General features: G+C 56.2%; 1 protein-coding gene across 1 annotated transcript in view; it reads right to left on the bottom strand.

Annotated features, from left to right (window-relative positions):
• Positions 1-14,224, bottom strand: part of Smarca4 (SWI/SNF related, matrix associated, actin dependent regulator of chromatin, subfamily a, member 4) — a 63,460-nt gene extending 49,236 nt beyond the window's left edge. The window contains exons 1-12 of the mRNA XM_013033946.1: positions 13,978-14,224; positions 12,766-12,898; positions 11,904-12,308; positions 11,553-11,651; positions 9,985-10,243; positions 9,635-9,761; positions 9,160-9,333; positions 7,114-7,287; positions 6,504-6,671; positions 6,356-6,406; positions 463-593; positions 269-326 (exon numbers count right to left, since the gene is read on the bottom strand). Of these exons, the coding sequence (XP_012889400.1) occupies positions 269-326; positions 463-593; positions 6,356-6,406; positions 6,504-6,671; positions 7,114-7,287; positions 9,160-9,333; positions 9,635-9,761; positions 9,985-10,243; positions 11,553-11,651; positions 11,904-12,308; positions 12,766-12,898; positions 13,978-14,199 (2,001 nt within the window). The 5' untranslated portion in view covers positions 14,200-14,224. The remainder of the gene's footprint in view (positions 1-268; positions 327-462; positions 594-6,355; positions 6,407-6,503; positions 6,672-7,113; positions 7,288-9,159; positions 9,334-9,634; positions 9,762-9,984; positions 10,244-11,552; positions 11,652-11,903; positions 12,309-12,765; positions 12,899-13,977) is intronic.
• Between the last annotated feature and the right edge of the window lie 2,061 nt (positions 14,225-16,285).

The following is a 16,285-nucleotide window of genomic DNA, read 5'->3' as shown; positions in this document are numbered from 1 at the left end:
AGATGCGGAGCTCTGATTGGCTAGTGCAACCAAGAAGATGAACTTTAAGTTGCACTTCATCAATTGAATGGAAGATGGAAACAGTCATATGTGCAGTGTGGCGAGAGGTCAGCACAGCTCTGAAACACCCACTTTCAGCCAAGCCTGGGGCTCAGCTGCCCCTGCCACACCATGCCCAGCCAGTGCAGGGGGAAGGCCCACAGGGGGCGGGGCAGACGCACACGGGGTGAAGGGCCCATGACTTGAAAGATCCATGTGGGACTCTTACCTCCTCCTCCTCCTCTGAACCACTCTCTTCGCTATCAGACCTTGGAGCCACTTCATACCTGGAACGTAATGGCGGCGCTTCAGTGCAAGGCCCTAGGAGCCCGCAGGCCTGGGGCCAGATGGCAGCCACACCTCGCTCTGCCCCAGGCCAAACCCTGCAGGGCAACCACTGTCCATCTCTGCAGCTGAACTCACCCTGGGTTCATCTCCAGCCAAGCCTCCAGCTGGCCGGCTTTGGGGGCATCGGTGCCCGTGAGGATCTTCCCGCTCTCCACGTGGATCACTTTCACCGGAAGGTCACTCATCTGGCTGGTTTCATCCAGAGGCTGAAAGGGAAGTCACCTATGAGCTCCTGGACCTCCAGCCCTCATCTCCGCTCCTGTCCATGCCCAAAAAAGACAAGCACGGCCAGGAGTGGCCTGGGTGGCTGCACAGCAGTCCTCCTAGTGGGCACGGAGCTGGCAGACAACCATGTGCAGCGCAGCAACAGCACCCTAACTGCCCTGGGCAGGTACAGAACTCGTCCTCGTGCCTCACAGATGCAGTACCACAGGGAGCAGGGGTCTCACACCTGTAACCCTAACTACTCTGGACCCTGAGATCTGAGGATCACAGTCTGAGGCTAGCCTAGGCAGAAAAGCCTGTGAGACTCCATGATTAATGGAGTTGGGGGTGGGGGTGGGAGGGATTTACAGTATGAGTTTACTACGCTTTTAGAGTGCACTTACAATCTATTGCTGTCGTCCCCAGGTGATTTAAGGTCTCAGGGGAATGGGTACGTCCCATGCAAACTACATGATCTTAGTTTCCACAGGGAACCTGGAACCATCCCCCAGGGATACGGAAAGAGACCTGGACAGTAGATTGATAATGTAGTAAACAAGCTGGGTATGGTGATGCACCCCTGGAATCCCAGCACTCAGGAAGTAGAGGCAGAAAGACCAGCTATAACTAGCCTGGCCTGAAAAGTGACACTTTAGCTCATAAGTGTATAGACATACACGTTGGCATATATGTGTAAGTATATATAACTCAGAGAACTTATTAATGCATGGCCCCTATCTTTAGGACAAGTGCATTTAATTTTCAGGGAAGTAAAGCTCTCCCCAGTCTGATAGCTTTCCTCTCCCAAGTGCACTGGTACTGGCTTTCCATGTGTGCTCCCAGGGTTCCCACGCGGGAAAGCAGGACTTGGAGGCACATGTCTTCCTGTCCTCCGCTGTCCTGCCCAGACCTCATCCAAGTCTTTGTGAAAGCGCTAACTGGGAGTTTTATCTCCTTTTTTCTGTTTTGTTATTTTTTTGTGCCAGTCCTTGGACTTGAACTAAGGGCCTGGGCACTGTTCTTAAGCTTTTCTGCTCAAAGCTAGTGCTCTACCACTTGAACCTCACCTCCACCTTCGGCTTTTCCGTGGTTAACTGGAGGTCAGTCTTAGAACTTTCCTGCCTGTCCAGCTGGCTTTGAGCCGCAATGCTCAGGTCTCAGCTTCCTAAGTAGGTAGGATTACAGGCATGAGCCACCAGCGCCCAAGTTGTTTTCATGAACTAGCTGTACGAAGAAGGTTGAATTCAACCTGCTACCTGGTGTGCACCGCGCACCTGCTCGATGCCACCTCTCCCACCATCCTCCGCCTGTCTTTTCCAGCCCCACCCATCCCTCATGGTACCCTGGGGTTCCATTTCCACATATGTATACTCAATACGACTGCATCGCCGGCCCTCCCCCTGCCCTGGAGTGCTTCAGCTCCCTGGTATTTATTCTGTAAACTGTTAGTTGTTCAGATGAGATCCAAGTCTACCATACTCCAATCAATTTGAATGTACACATAGGCACAGGGCCTTGTATATATATCCATGTTTATATTTTATAGAGCAAACTTCCACAAATCAGAGAGAACGTGTACCCTTTGGCTCGCTGAGCCCAACTTACTTCACTTAACATAACTGTTTCCACGTCCAGCCATTTCCCTGCATACGACTCTTCCTTCCCATGACATATTACTCTTCCTGATGGACTGATACAATCTCATCACAGTTTTCTTGATCCTTTGGCTGGTTCGAGGGCATCTGGGCTGTTTCCATAACTTGGCTATGTACCCTGACTTCCAACGTCTTGGATGAAAGCCCTGGAGGGGTACGGCGGGCTCACAGGGTCGTTCTAGGTTCAGTTGTTTGAGGAATCTCCATATTGCCTGCATAGTGGGTGCATCAGTTCACACCCCTCGAGCAGTGTAAAAGGGTTCCTTTTCCCCCATGTCCCCCAAAAGCATCTGTTGTTGATGGTATTATTGATGTTGGCCAATCATACTGGGGTGAGATGATATCTGAAATGTTTTGATTTGCATGTCCAGAGACAATAAACATGTCTTATGTGTTTATTGGTGATTCTTACTTCTGAGAGGTCTCTATTTGCTCCTGTGCTAATTTACCCATCAGGTTATTCCTTGAGGATTTAGATTTTTTTTTGGTTGGTCGTAGGGCTTGAACTCTGGGCTTGGGCGCTGTCCCTGCACTCTTCAGCTCAAGGCAAGCACTCTACCCCTTGAGCCACAGCGCCACTTCTGGTTTTCTAGTGGTTTATTGGAGATAAGAGTCTCTCGGACAGGCTGGGAAGGTGGCTCAGTGGTAGAGCGCTTGCCTTGCATGCCTGAGGCCCTGGGTTCGATTCCTCAGCACCACACAAGCAAAAAGAAAAAAGCCGGAAGTGGCGCTGTGGTTCAAGTGGTAGAGCACTAGCCTTGAGCTGAAGAGCTGAGGGACAGCGCCCAGGCCCAGAGTTCAGGCCCCATAACCAGACCTCCAAAAAAAAAAAAAGTCTACTGGACTTTCCTGCCAGGGCTGGCTTTGAACTGGGATCCTCAGATCTCAGCCTCCTGAGTAGCTAGGATTACAGATGTGAGCCACCGGAGCCTGGCTAAAGATTTTAGATTTTTAAGCTACTTTTATATTCTGGATATTAGGCCCTTGTCAGATGTTTAATTAGAAAAGACCTCCCACTCTGCAGGCTGTTTTTAGCTTAGTCCTATGTCCTTGGCTTTGCAGAAACGTTTTACCTTGATGCAATTCCATTTGTCAATTCTCCTATTTGCTGAGACTCCTGGATTCTACCCAAGAAGTTCCGCCCTGTGCTGGTAAGTTCTAATGTTCCTCCTGTTCCCTCTCGTAGAAGTTTCAAGGTTTCAGTTCTTACACTGAGGTCTTCGATCCACATAGGTAAAAGAGATCATCGGGATCTGGCTTCAGTCTTGTGCTTATGGATGTGCCGTTTCCCAAGCCCATTTGTGAACTCTTTTTTCCAACATGTACGTTTGGTTCCCTTGTCAAGTATCAGATGGCAGTAGGTATATGCTTTATTTCTGTGTCTTCTAGTCTGTTTCACCAGTCTTCAGGTCTGTTTTTCCAGTAAATAGCTGATTTTGTTACTATGGTTCTGTAGTAAAGTTTAAGTCTGGAATTCTGATATTGCCAACAATGCTTTTTTTGGCCAGGATTGCTCTAGGCCTTCTATGGTTCCATACGAGTTTTGGATTGTTTTCTCAGTGAGGAATGATATTGGGGTTTGGATGGGTACTGATTTGACTTCTTGGATCACCTTGGGTATGTTAGACCACCTATGACCATTTTCTCAATAATACTTCTGATAATCCACAAACATCAGTCTTTCCACCTTCTTTTTTTTGTGGTCGGTCGTGGGGCTTGAACTCTGGGCCTGGGCGCTGTCCCTGAGCTCTTCAGCTCAAGGTGGGCACTCTACCACTTGAGCCACACCACCATTTCTGGCTTTCTAGTGGTTTATTGGAGATAAGAGTCTCCTGGACTTTCCTGCCTGGGCTGGCATTGAACCGCGATCCTCAGATCTCAGCCTCCTGAGTAGCTAGGGATTACAGGCGTGAGCCACCTGCGCCCGGCTTCCACCTTCTTCTTTAATTCCAGTCTTTTTCATTCAGTGCTGGGGATGGAACCCAGAGCCTCATGCATGCTAAGGACAAGCTGCGTGCCCAGCCCATGGGCTATTTTAAAAATAAAACAGCTTTCTTGTAGCCCCACAGTCTACCTTTAGGGTCACAGCGACCTTTGCCCTTGGGAGTAAATAGCAAAGGGCGGAAGGTGCTGCCATCCAAACCTCTCCCCATCCCTAATTCCCACCCAACTGCTCGAGAATTCTGGGGTGTCCCAACTTCTCCCCACTCCCCCCAGCTGACTGCAAGGCAGAGAACAGGAGGCAGGAGAGCACCAGCGTAGGACGCACCAGCGTAGGACGCACCAGCGTAGGATCACGCCTCCCAGTCCTCGCAGGGTCACGCACTCCAAAAATTATCACACAGGCTGCTGCTGGGCACAGCTCCACAGAAGAGCAGAGCCTGGAGGAGGCCCCAGGTTCCAAGCCCCAGCAGACTGCATACTTGCACTACCAGAAAAGCTCAGCCATGGCCAGTAGGAGGTAGAAAGGAGCCTCACCGCCCAGGGCTGGCGGCTCTACCCATCTGAGGAACCCCCAGGGCTGCAGGGTTTAGGAAAGGCAGCCGGAGCGAGGAGCTTGCACTTGACAACTGGGAGCAGAGCGCACACAGCGGAGGGAAACAAGTGAAGCCTTCACTTCCTCCATACCGTACAAGCAGAAAAGCTGGAAGTGGCGCTGTGGCTCAAATGGTACAGTGCTAGCCTTGAACAAAAGCAGCTCAGGGATTAGTGCCTAGGCCCTGAGTTCAAGCCCCAGGACTGGCCAAAAAAAAAGCAAAATGGGTTGAAGTGCTGCTTAGCAAACAGTGGGCCCTAAATTCAATGCCCAGCACCCCCACAAGCACCAGTATGAAGGCCAAAATGAATCATGAAAATGAAGATGAGGTTAAGATTATAATGCACTGAGTAGGGATCTGTAAGCCTGTCCCTGACGCGGGCGACTGTGCTCCGGAAACGGTGACAGGCGTTGCTACATGCAAAGCATAGTGGCGGCATCCGGAGGGTGGAAGCTCACCTGGCACAGACTCACCAGCATGAGATCTAAGGATAGGAGATGTTCTTTATAAGGTTAAAAGGAAACCTGCTCTGCCTCAGCTGGCGGAGGCAGGCGCCATGGGATGGAACCCAGGCTAGATATTTGAAATGTTTTGAAATCCTGTCTCAAAATGATCAAAGGAGAGAACACTGCCGAGGAGCTGCCTTCCCAGACATCGAGGGACCAAGGTCAACACCACTGATGACGCCACAGACCCACGACACACTGCCAGCGTGGCGGACAGGGACCTGGGCTCCAGGGTTATTTCCGGGGGCTTCTTGCCCAAACAGGCTAGTTACATGACATCACTAGCAAACAGGAGGCAGCTGCACACAGAAGGCGCCACCGTGAAACGTGGGCCTGGCTTGTCAGCGACGTCTCCGCCCAGGAGCAGACCACACAAAACAGGGCTCTGCTGGAGCCACGAGGGCTGACAGGGCAACGCACTGGACAGACACTGGAGGAAGTCTTTTTCTGTTTGGAGATGGGGTCTCTCCATGCTGCCCACACCGGCCTGGAGCTCCTAGACTCCCGTGATCCTCCTGCTCCCTTCCCAAGCAGCTGGGCTTCAGCGCTGCAGCTGCACACACCCGAGGACTGAACCAGGGCCTCAAGCACTCCACCGTCTGTGGGAATCTGAACCCAGAGCTACCAGTGCCAAGGCAGTGTCCATGCCCCCGTCTGGGCTGCTGGGTCTGCGGAGGTATGTGCTGACGTGAGGCGGTACGGAGCGTCACGTGCACATCTTACCCACAAATGGCTTAGAAAAAGAAATCAATAGATGAAAATGAACCACCTACAAACTCTTCTGGGAGAGAGCAATGGGGATGGAAGCCAGGCCCTTGCGAATGCCCATCAAGGGCTCCAGCTTGAAGCTACACCCCAGTTCCCTCTTCCAAACGGGGAGTGGGGGAGACGCACTCACGTCTGCTTTAAGTCTCCGCTGTCAGCTGGACAGGGCCTTGGGACTTAGGAAGAAGCTGGGGCTGGGGCATAGCACTGTGGGAGAGCATGGGCCCATTTCCTGATGGACTGAGGCAGAGCGCTGCGGGCAGGCCGGCCGGCATGCCCAAAGAAAACCCCGCATCCTCACCTCGCCATCCGGGCCGATTGCCGGTGTCTGTCCTTCGGCGTTTTCTGCCTTCTAGAAGTGGAAAGAGACAGGATCACAGCCTGACCCCCAAGGTCAAGGCCACCGGGGCAGACAGCAACCACAACCCGTGGAGAGACGCCCGGCGCACCTTCTTTTTCTTTTTCTTCTTTTTCTCCTTGGCGACCTGGGCGGCCTTGTGCTGCCGCACCAGCTCGGTGAGGTTGGCCACGTACTCGTCCGTCTGCTGCAGGAGGTAGGCCAGGCGCTTGTCCTTCTTCTGGTCGATGAGTTTGCGGTAGCCCTCCTCATCCTCCGCCTACGAAGGGTGGGAACTGGTTTGCAAGACAGACATGCCTGTGGATACTCAGAACCCCCCCCCACACACACACACAGAGCCCCGCTGCAGCAGGGCCGCCCCTCCAGGACGGTGTCCACACCCGACAGAGCTGGACCCTGGGCAATGGGGGTCATGAGCCACAGAGTACAAGCCACGCACCAAGGCTGTGTGCGAGTCCGCAAACCCCTACACCCAACATCCCATTCTTCTCTCTGCGTGGGCCCAGTCTTAGCGCTGCTACAAAGCCAAATTGGGGGGGGTCACCCAAAGTAAGACCAATCACCTAGCAGCCAAAACCCTGAGGCGCCTTTTCACCAGCAAAACCTCCAAGTGGCCTGGCCTGCGGCCACGTGAGCCCGCCCTGCACTGAGCACGACTGCTGCCCGACCCGCACAGACACCCGGCAAGAAGCCGTGTCTACCATGAGCCTCCGCATCCTCTCCTTCTCGATCCGCTCATTTTCTTTCTTCTGCTCCCGCTCGGTGTTGGCATGGTAGGTGGCCACCGCCTTGGTGAGTTTCTGGATTTTGCCTGTGACGGATCTGTGGTACTCCTTGAAGTCCTTGGCGTGCTGGAGAATGCTGTTGAGGTATTCCTACGGGGACACGCACAAAGAGCGCACTGAGGAGGAAGCAGACAACCGTGCAACCCGCTGGGCGGGTGAGCGCATGCTCCCCACCCCCCACCCCAGAGCTGCAACAACGACCAAGGTAAGACAGCACGGTCCACAGAACCAACGCGCAGGCTTTGCGGGTTCCGCTTCCGGCCTGCAGCGACAAACTCAGTGAGGGCCCAGGTGTGGTGGGAGTGCCTTCGTGCCCAGGGGGCGCACGGCGCCTCTGGGGGGGGGGGGGGGCAGCCTGGCACTGTAACCAGCCGCGTCACTCCACTGCTCGGAATTTCCTTCAAGGGACTATCAGGCCCAAGACTGCCTACCCAGTATAACGGTTAATTTTGTTTTGTTTTGTTTTTGGGTCTGGTCATAGGGCCTGAACTCTGGACTTGGACACTGTCCCTCAGCTCTTCAGCTCAGGGCTCGCACTCTACCACTTGAGCCACAGTGCCACTCCCGGCTTTTTTCTCTTTGCTTATGTGGTGCTGAGGAATTGAACCCAGGGCCTCACGCATGCAAGGCAAGCGCTCTACCACTGAGCCACCTTCCCAGCCCAATATAACGGTTAATTTTGGAAAGCTCAAAGTATGCGAGAAGTATGCTCCACCTCCCCAAACGGACACGGGCCTGTAATCCTATGCACTCGGGAAGCTGAGATCTAAGGATCGTTTTTCAAAGCCATGGAGGACAATTCGGAGACTCTTTTCAATTAACCAGCAATAAAGCTGGAAGTAGCCAGATGCTGGCGGCTCTGGAATTCTCTGTAATCCTCATGATATTGATGTTCGTAATTTGAAGCCAGCCCAGACAGGAAATGGCGGTAGCTGAAGTGGTAGAGTGCTAGCTTTGAGCAAAAGGAGCTTAGGCCCAGCCCCCCCAAAAAAGGATCAATGTGGGTTATTTTAATAGACTATTGAACTTCTGATTAATATACTCACAGAAAAAAGGGTGTAATGATAAATACCAAGTAGTTAATTCTGAATGTTGAGTTCATTTTTGTGCATTATTTTAAGTTATGCCAGCAATAAATATTCATTGTTTAAAAAAAATACAAAGCCAGGCACCAGTGGCTCACACCTATAATCCTACCTACTCAGGAGGCTGAGATCTGAGGATCACGGTTCAAAGCCAGCCTGGGCAGAAAAGTCCCTGAGCCTCTTATCTCCAATTTATTCAGATAAAGTTGGAAATGGTGCTGTGGCTCAAGTGGTAGAGTGCTAGCCTTGAGCAAAAGAAGCTCAGGGACAGCGCCAGGCCCTGAGTTCAAACCTCAGGACTGGCAAGGGGGGGTCGGAGAGGAGGAAAAGGGGAAAGGGAGTAGAAGGAAGAGGAGGAAGAGGAGGAGGGGGGGGAGGAGGAGGAGGAGGAGGAGGAGGAGGAGGAGGAGAGCTCCATCCTACTTAGTTGGAGACTATGGTTTCCCGGACTGACCTTGTTAGGTTGGAGCCCTCCGTGGCTCCTTGCTCACTGAGAGCAGAAGCCCAAATCCCCCTCACAGCCCACAATCTGCTGTCACCTCCTCCATCCTTGGCTGTCACTCACTGCCATAGCTGCAGCATGCCTCTGCCTCTCAGGGAAAGTACAGCTACACTGCAGCCCCAGGGCCTTTGCACCTTCCGCTCTGCAGAATGCTCTCAGCCCACGTGTTCCCTCCCACAGGCCGCCACCTTAGTGTCCGGGACAACAACTCCACGCCCTGTTCCTACTTCACTTGCTCCCCCATGACCTTTCATGGTGACAGGAGGTGTGATCCTCTCCTGCCATGCCCCTACTATTCAGCTTTGCCCTTTGTTCCTGGGTGCCCAGGCCCAAACAGGGCCCGTGGTAGTCAGGAGCCAGAACACCGGGTCGCACCTGGTGTTTCTGGCGGCGCTTGCGCTCCTGCTCGATCTTCTGCTGCTTCTCCAGCTTCTCGGTGATGCGGGCCTCGCGCAGGGACTGGCGCTTGCTGCGCTTGTAGGCCTTGGCGTTGAGAGCCGTCTCCAGCGCCGTGTCCCTCCGCATGCACACAACCACCTCCTGGCGCAGCTGCAGGGAGAGGGGATGCTGGTGTTGCACACGACGGCTCTGCACGCCCAGCACGCACGAGGGAACGCCAGCGACCACCCCCATCCTGGGCCTTTACAACCCCCGTCCTCGCGGGGATGCAGGGGGCACTTCACCGGGCAGAGCTCCCTCCCTTTGCACCCCCCTCCCCCTCAGGCTTCCTGCTTCAGGCTGGGGGCAGGGGCAGGCCACAGGAAGAGCACGGCTCAGGGAAGGGCCCCGGGGCCAGGCAGGTAGGGCTGCCTGAACTAGGGCCCCAGAGCCAGGGCAGCGCCCAACCCACCTGCCTCTGGAAGTTGAGCAGCCTGAGGGCCTTGAGCTCAATGGTCGCTTTGGTTCGCAGATCCCCGGCCAGGGACCCAGGGAGGTTTTCAAGTTCCTGAATTCGGTGTGCGATGCGAGCCTGAAGCCTGGGTGCCCAGAGCAGAAAGACAGGAGGTGTGACAGGGCCATCTCTGCCAGGGCCACCTGCGGGCACCCTGACGGGCCTGTGCCTCCAGGAGGCCACGCGTGGAGGCAGCCAGCCTCCAAGGGCTCCTGCGGACGGGCACGGGGGCCACAGCAAGCGGGATGACCGCCCCACAGTAAGGGCAGGGCCGCAAGCACCCCCGGGGGGCCGACCCGGGCGCTCACCTGTACTCGCGCTCCTGCAGGATCTCCACGGGGTCAAGGCCCCGGGGCTTCTGGATAGGGGTGATCCGGCTCTGCTTCTGGTGCAGTGGAACCAGGGGTGCAGGCTGGGCTGGCTGCCCGGGGGACTGTGTCTGTGGTGGCATCACGGGGGAGGCGGCGGGAGGCACGGCAGGGGGTGCCGGCGAAGGGCGGCCCGTCGGCTGCGGGGGGATCAGCTTTTGAGGGGTGCTTGTGGGGGCAGCAGCATTTGCCATGGGTCCTGGGAAGAGATGAGGGGGAGAAGCACTGGGCTGAGCGACTGGGCCATTCTGGGCTGCAAATGCGCAGGCTAGAGAATGTGGACACACTCACACACCTGTGTGCAGCCAGGGCCATGCTGCAGGTCAGGGCGCACTCCTTGTGGCCTTGGAATTTATGCCTCGAGACCTCAGCCTCCACACTGGCCCCCCAGCCCTGCGGGCAATGCGAGCTACGTGCGGGCAGCCCGGGAGGCCAGCAGTCCCCCCGCCCCCCATCCCATCCTCTACAGTAGCCCCTCAGCCGCAGATTCACCTGCTGCCATTCCAGTCACCCGAGGCCAGCAGCTGTCCAGAAATAATCCACTTGAAATTCCAGAACCAAGCCGTTCCTCAGAGTTGTCGAGCGTGCTGCTCTGAGGGGCTGTGCCGCTGCCGCATCTGGGGCACTGAGCCCCCGTCACCTCCTCACCCAGCACGCGCAGCACAGCGCAGCTCCCCTCCCGCCAGGCCAGAGCGGATGGCACAATTGCATTTAATGTCACCATATTACATGTGTTCCTTTTTATGGTTGGTAGTTGTTAGAACTCTAATAACTATCAGAGATGCAGTAACAGAAGCCATAACTCGGCTGGGAAGGTGGCTCAGTGGTAGAGCGCTTGCCTTGCATGCATGAGGCCCTGGATTCGATTCCTCAGCACCACATAAGGAGAAAAGGCTGGAAGTGGCTCTGTGGCTCAAGTAGTAGAGCGCTCGCCTTGCGCGGAAGAGCTGAGGGACAGCGCCCAGGCCCAGAGTTCAGGCATCACGACCAACAATAATAATAATAACCCTGGGCTGGGAAGGTGGCTCAGTGAGAGTGCCTGCCTAGCATGCAGGAAGACCTGGGTTCGAGTCCTCAGTACCACATACACAGAAAAAAGCCAGAAGTGGTCCTGTGGTTCAAGTGGTAGGCTTGAGCAAAAGAAGCAGGCCCTGAGTTCAAGCCCCAAGACTGGCAAAAAAAAAAAAACAAAACAATGGCCTTACAGGCTGGGTGTGTCAGAGCGGCTGCCGTGCCAGCACAATACCTTCAATTCAAAGCTTAATACTGAAGGAAAAAGCCCATTACAGCGGACACAGGGTTCGCTCCCATCCACGGTGACAGGCACCCACTGGGGCCTGGAAATGTCCCTGCGGGCAAGGGAACGGCTGTGCTCCACTTCCACGAGAGCTGACGCTAGTGATTACTCTTCAGCAGCCAAACACACCTGAGTGGAACCCATCCACTTTGTCCACTGACTCAACCGCACCCGAGGAGCACCCAAGCCACTAAGACAGAGGGGAGCTTACCTTCAGGCCAGGGCTTGGGCGGTCCTCCGGGGGGCTGGCCAGGCATCCCAGGGGGCACACCTGAGGGTCCTGGAGGGGGCATGTTAGGCCCTCCCATACCTGCAGGCAGAGGGAACAATGGACACTAAATATTGGATCCTGCAGCCCTAGGCCACGCCCACTTCCAGGTCAGCTCCACCCTGTCTCCTTCCCCCACAATGGTCCCCAGCGGCAGGTTTCAGGGGAGCTGCAGATGGAGCTGCCCACGTGAGCAGCACAAGAGTAGTGGGCTCAAGGCAGACCGTCCGGCACCCCCCCACCCCCCCACTCGTGCCGACCCCCCTGAGAAGGAAGCAGTGTGGCAGGTCTTACCGTGAGGCCTGCTGTAATTTGGAGGTGCTGGGCCAGGACCAGGGCCAGGGCCGGGGCCGGGGCCGGGACCAGGGCCCGTGGCGGACACTGAAGGAGGAGGTAGTGTTGGCATCTGCTGCTGCATCCCGGGCATCGGCCGCTTGCCCTGCACAGCCATCTGCAGGTGGTCGGGAAGGGGCTGGCCCCTGGCCAGCATTTTGTAGGCCATGATCTGAGCTCGGAGCTGGTGCAGCTGGTTCTGGTTAAATGGGGTTGGGCCCCGGTTCTGCTGCCCCAAAGCCTGGGGGTCAGCCCCATCTAGCGGGGCCCCTCCTGGCCCGGATGACATCTGGGGACCCGAGGATGGGCCACTGGCTGGAACGGGACTGGAGGCGTGCTCAGAGCCCCCCAGCGGGGAGGGGTAACCTGCAGGGGAGAGCAGGGTGGACACTGAGCGGCATGCAGACACATTCTGCCACAGCCATGCCACCTCCTCCAAGATGGTACCCGAAACCCCTTCTCCTGATTCAAACGAGAGCATCCGACGGCTCGCAAGACTGTGGGTGCAGCCCATCTCGGGTGGTCGGCCCTTCCCTTGGTCCCATTCCTGTGGAGCCCCCACAGCTTGCTGTCCCTGGTACGAGGAGACCCTGCGTGTCACCTGCCGCGCCCCCTGCAGCCCTCACCAACATCAGGACAGGTAGCCATCTACGCCCCGTACTGACTACCAACTCTGCCCGGCCACAGGCTTCCTCCCCAAGTCACCCGCCAAAGCCCCGCCGGACAGCCCTGGCGGGGATCCCTCACTCAACCGCACCGCCCTCTCTGGTCCGCCTGCCGAGAAGCCCCAGGGGGGAACATGGTCTCAGAACCACAACGGCACCTTGGGAGTGCTGGTCCATGGGGCTGGGCGGGGGCCCCATCCCCGCGTGGCCCCCGGAGCGCATGCCCATTCCTTTCATCTGGTTGTAGCGCGGGTCGTCCGCTATGCCCTTCTCGTGCATGGACTCCATGGGCTGCGAGAGGGACAATGACGAGGCGGGGTCAGCAGGGAAGCGGAGAGGGTCAGTCACCCAGCGTCCACCCCCCACTGCCTTGGCAGATACTAGACCCCCACATGCCAAGAGCTGAGCTTCCAAGCTTGGTCACGCCATCGGCTTGGGTGTCAAGGCAGTGATGGCCAGCCAAGGACGGCCACCCAGGACCCTGCAGGAAGGTGGGCTTGCAGCGGGCTGGGCGGGAACTCGGAGCCCCTTTCTGTGATGAGATGGACACGAGTCTCAGGATGGAGGCGAGGCCTCGACGGCCAGCCCTGTGCCCTGGCCCTGGAGGCCAGAAAGATGACTGCCATGACTGGCCACGGCAACCCTGCCTGAGACCTCCTGATCGAGCACCTGCTCCTGGGCCTCCGGGGGGACACACAGGGGACAAAGCGGCTGCAGCTCCGTGTGCACCGAAACATGGAAGGAAGCACTAGGCCCGGGCACTGCCCCGAGTGACCGGAGCCTTGCCCAGCCCGGTGCTGGCGGGACACCCTAGGGGCATGGATGGCGCCCTAGCAGGGTGCTGGACACAGGGGACTTCAGACAGGTGCTGAGTGTGGGGGGGGGGCACAGACAGGAGGAGGAGAGGCTGGGCCCTGCTAGCAGAGGAGTACCGAAGCCAGGAAGCGAGGGGTTCAAATGGTGTAGGACCAGAAACTCCCCCAGGAAGGGAAGGGTTAAGATGTATTACACCTGAGCTGCAGAAACACTCGGGGACGAGAGGCGGCGAAATGCCTCAAGATGCCAGGGGCCTGGGAAGCATGGTATGGCTAGGGTGCGAGGTCAGGCGTGTGTGCGTGTGTGTGTGTATACATGCGTATGTATGTGTGCGTGGGGAGGGGTGAGACCCAGCGCGCAACCACCACCACCCCTGGAGGGCTGCGAGGGGCATTGGGTGGGATGGAGCGTGTGGACAGTCCTGCAGGGAGGGGGAAGCTGGTAGGGCCCCACCCCACCCCCACCCCTGTGGGGAGCCAAGCCATGCCAGGGCTGCCTGGCCCCAGGGGCACCTGGGGGGCGGGGAGGAGGCCGGTGCTGGCGCAGACTCCTACCTTGTGCATCGGGTGCATGGCGTCCTGAGGGTACCCGCCGGGACCCTGGCTGGGGAGCGGGTGTCCTGCTGAGGGTGGGCCAGGGCTGGGCCCCACCATGCCGTGTGCGGAGCCTGGCGAGGGGCCCGGGCTGGGGCCCAACATGGCCCCGGGCGAGGGGCCGGGGCCCGGGGAAGGGCCCGGCCTAGGCGTCCCTCCCAAGGGTGGGTCTGGAGCGGACATCTTCCCAGGAGCTGGAGACCGTGGGCCCTGCTGAAAGAGTGGGAGTCAGCCAGGCCGGCCGGCGCTGCAGGTGGGGAGGACCATGGAACCCTACTTCCATTGTCCGGAGGACAGCGAAAGGGGCCCCGCCCCCCCCCTTCTCCTCATGTCTCGGGGAGAAGGCAAGAGATTACCAGGCATTTTGAAATCAGAGCAGCGCGCTCGGCACCGGCAAAACCTGCAGCGCAGCTGAGGCGAATGCCCTGGGGTTCACAGACCGGGACAGACCAGGCCTGGCACGTGCGTCCTCAATGCTCTGCTGCCCTCTCTCGTAAGCTCATCCCAAATCTGGTTTGTTTCCGCTGTCTTCTGGAATCGATCTCTTTTTTTTTTGCCAGTCCTGGGGCTTGAACTCAGGGCCTGGGCGCTGTCCCTGAGCTTCTTTTGCTCAAGGCTAGCTTTCTACCACTAGAGCCATAGCACCACTTCGGGCTTTTTCTGTGTATGAGGTACTGAGGAATCGAACCCACAGCTTCATGCATGCGAGGCAAGCTCTCTACCACTGAGCCACCTTCCCAGCCCTGAAATAGGCTTCTTCATCCCCCAATTTCCTCAGGTATTTGTGGCTCTACAGACAAATTCTGCGCGAGGAGCAACAGGGAGGGGGTTGTGGCTCCGTGCAGAGCAATTCCCCTTCCACGCGCCAGGCCCCAGCACCAGTTTCATTCCCAGCACTATGTTTAAAAAAAAAAAAAAAGCCGGGGCGTCTGTGGCTCCCACCTGTCATCCTAGCTACTCAGGAGGCTGAGATCTGAGGATGGAGGTTCAAAGCCAGCCCAGGCAGGAAAATCCATGAGACTCTTATCTCCAATAAATCACCAGAAAACCAGAAGTGGCGCTGTGGCTCAAGTGGTAGAGCGATCGCCTTGAGCTGAAGAGCTGAGGGACAGCGCCCAGGCCCAGTGTTCAAGCCCTCCAACCAACAACAACAAAAAAAAAAGGCTTAGAAACATTTTTCATTCCCTTGATTAAAAACAATATTAGCTAAAAGGGGGTGACATCAATCAAAATGCACTGTACTTATAAACTGACTTGTTGAATGGTTGTACAACTACTTAAAAATAATTAAAATCTAATTAAAAAAAAATTTTTTTTGGGTCCAGTCATGGGGCCTGAACTCTGGGCCTGGGTGCTGTCCCTCAGCTCTTCAGCTCAAGGCTAGCGCTCTACCACTTGATCCACAGCGCCACTCCCGGCTTTTTTCTCTTTGCTTATATGGTACTGAGGAATGGAACCCAGGGCCTCATGCATGCAAGGCAAGCGCTCTACCACTGAGCCACCTTCCCAGCCCCATTTGGCTTTTTACTCACAACTGGCACTCAGCCATTGGACACATACTCCACGTCTACATTTTTGCTGGTTAATTAGATATAAGAATCTCTTGGATGGGCTGGGAAGGTGGCTCAGAGCTAGAGCGCTTGCCTTGCATGCATGAGGCCCTGGGTTCGATTCCTCAGTACCACATAAGCAAAAAAAGCCGGAAGTGGTGTTGTGGCTCAAGTGGTAGAGCGCTAGCCTTGAGCTGAAGAGCTGAGGGACAGCGCCCAGGCCCAGAGTTCAGGCCCCACGACCAGATCCAAAAAAAAAAAAAAAAATGAAGAAGAATGTCTTGGAGCCAGGCACTAGTGACTCACACGTGTCAACCTACCTACTCAGGAGGCTGAGATCTGAGGATCGCAGTTCAAAGCCAGCCTGGGCAGGAAAATCCATAAAACTCTTACCTCCAATAAACCTCCAGAAAACTGGGAGTGGCGCTGTGGCTCAAGTGGAAGAGCACTCGCCTTGGGCTCAAGAGCTGAGGGACAACCTTTATGCCCAGATTTCAAGCCCCACAACTGACAAAAAAAACCTCTTGATCCATGCACTACTGGTGGCTCACACCTGTAATCCTCTACTAAGGAGGCTAAGATCTGAGAATCACGGTTCAAAGCCAGCACAGGCAGGAAGGAAAGTGTGTGAGACTCTTATCTCCAATAAACTACCAGAAAACCCAAAATGGCATTGTGGCTCAAGGGGTAGAGCACTACCCTTGAGCTGAGGGACAGCG

This window comes from Dipodomys ordii, unplaced genomic scaffold (genome assembly GCF_000151885.1).
Source record: "Dipodomys ordii isolate 6190 unplaced genomic scaffold, Dord_2.0 Scaffold180, whole genome shotgun sequence".
NCBI classification, from domain to species: domain Eukaryota; kingdom Metazoa; phylum Chordata; class Mammalia; order Rodentia; family Heteromyidae; genus Dipodomys; species Dipodomys ordii.
Note: the sequence above shows the minus strand (reverse complement) of the source record. Positions and strands in the feature narration are given on the sequence as shown.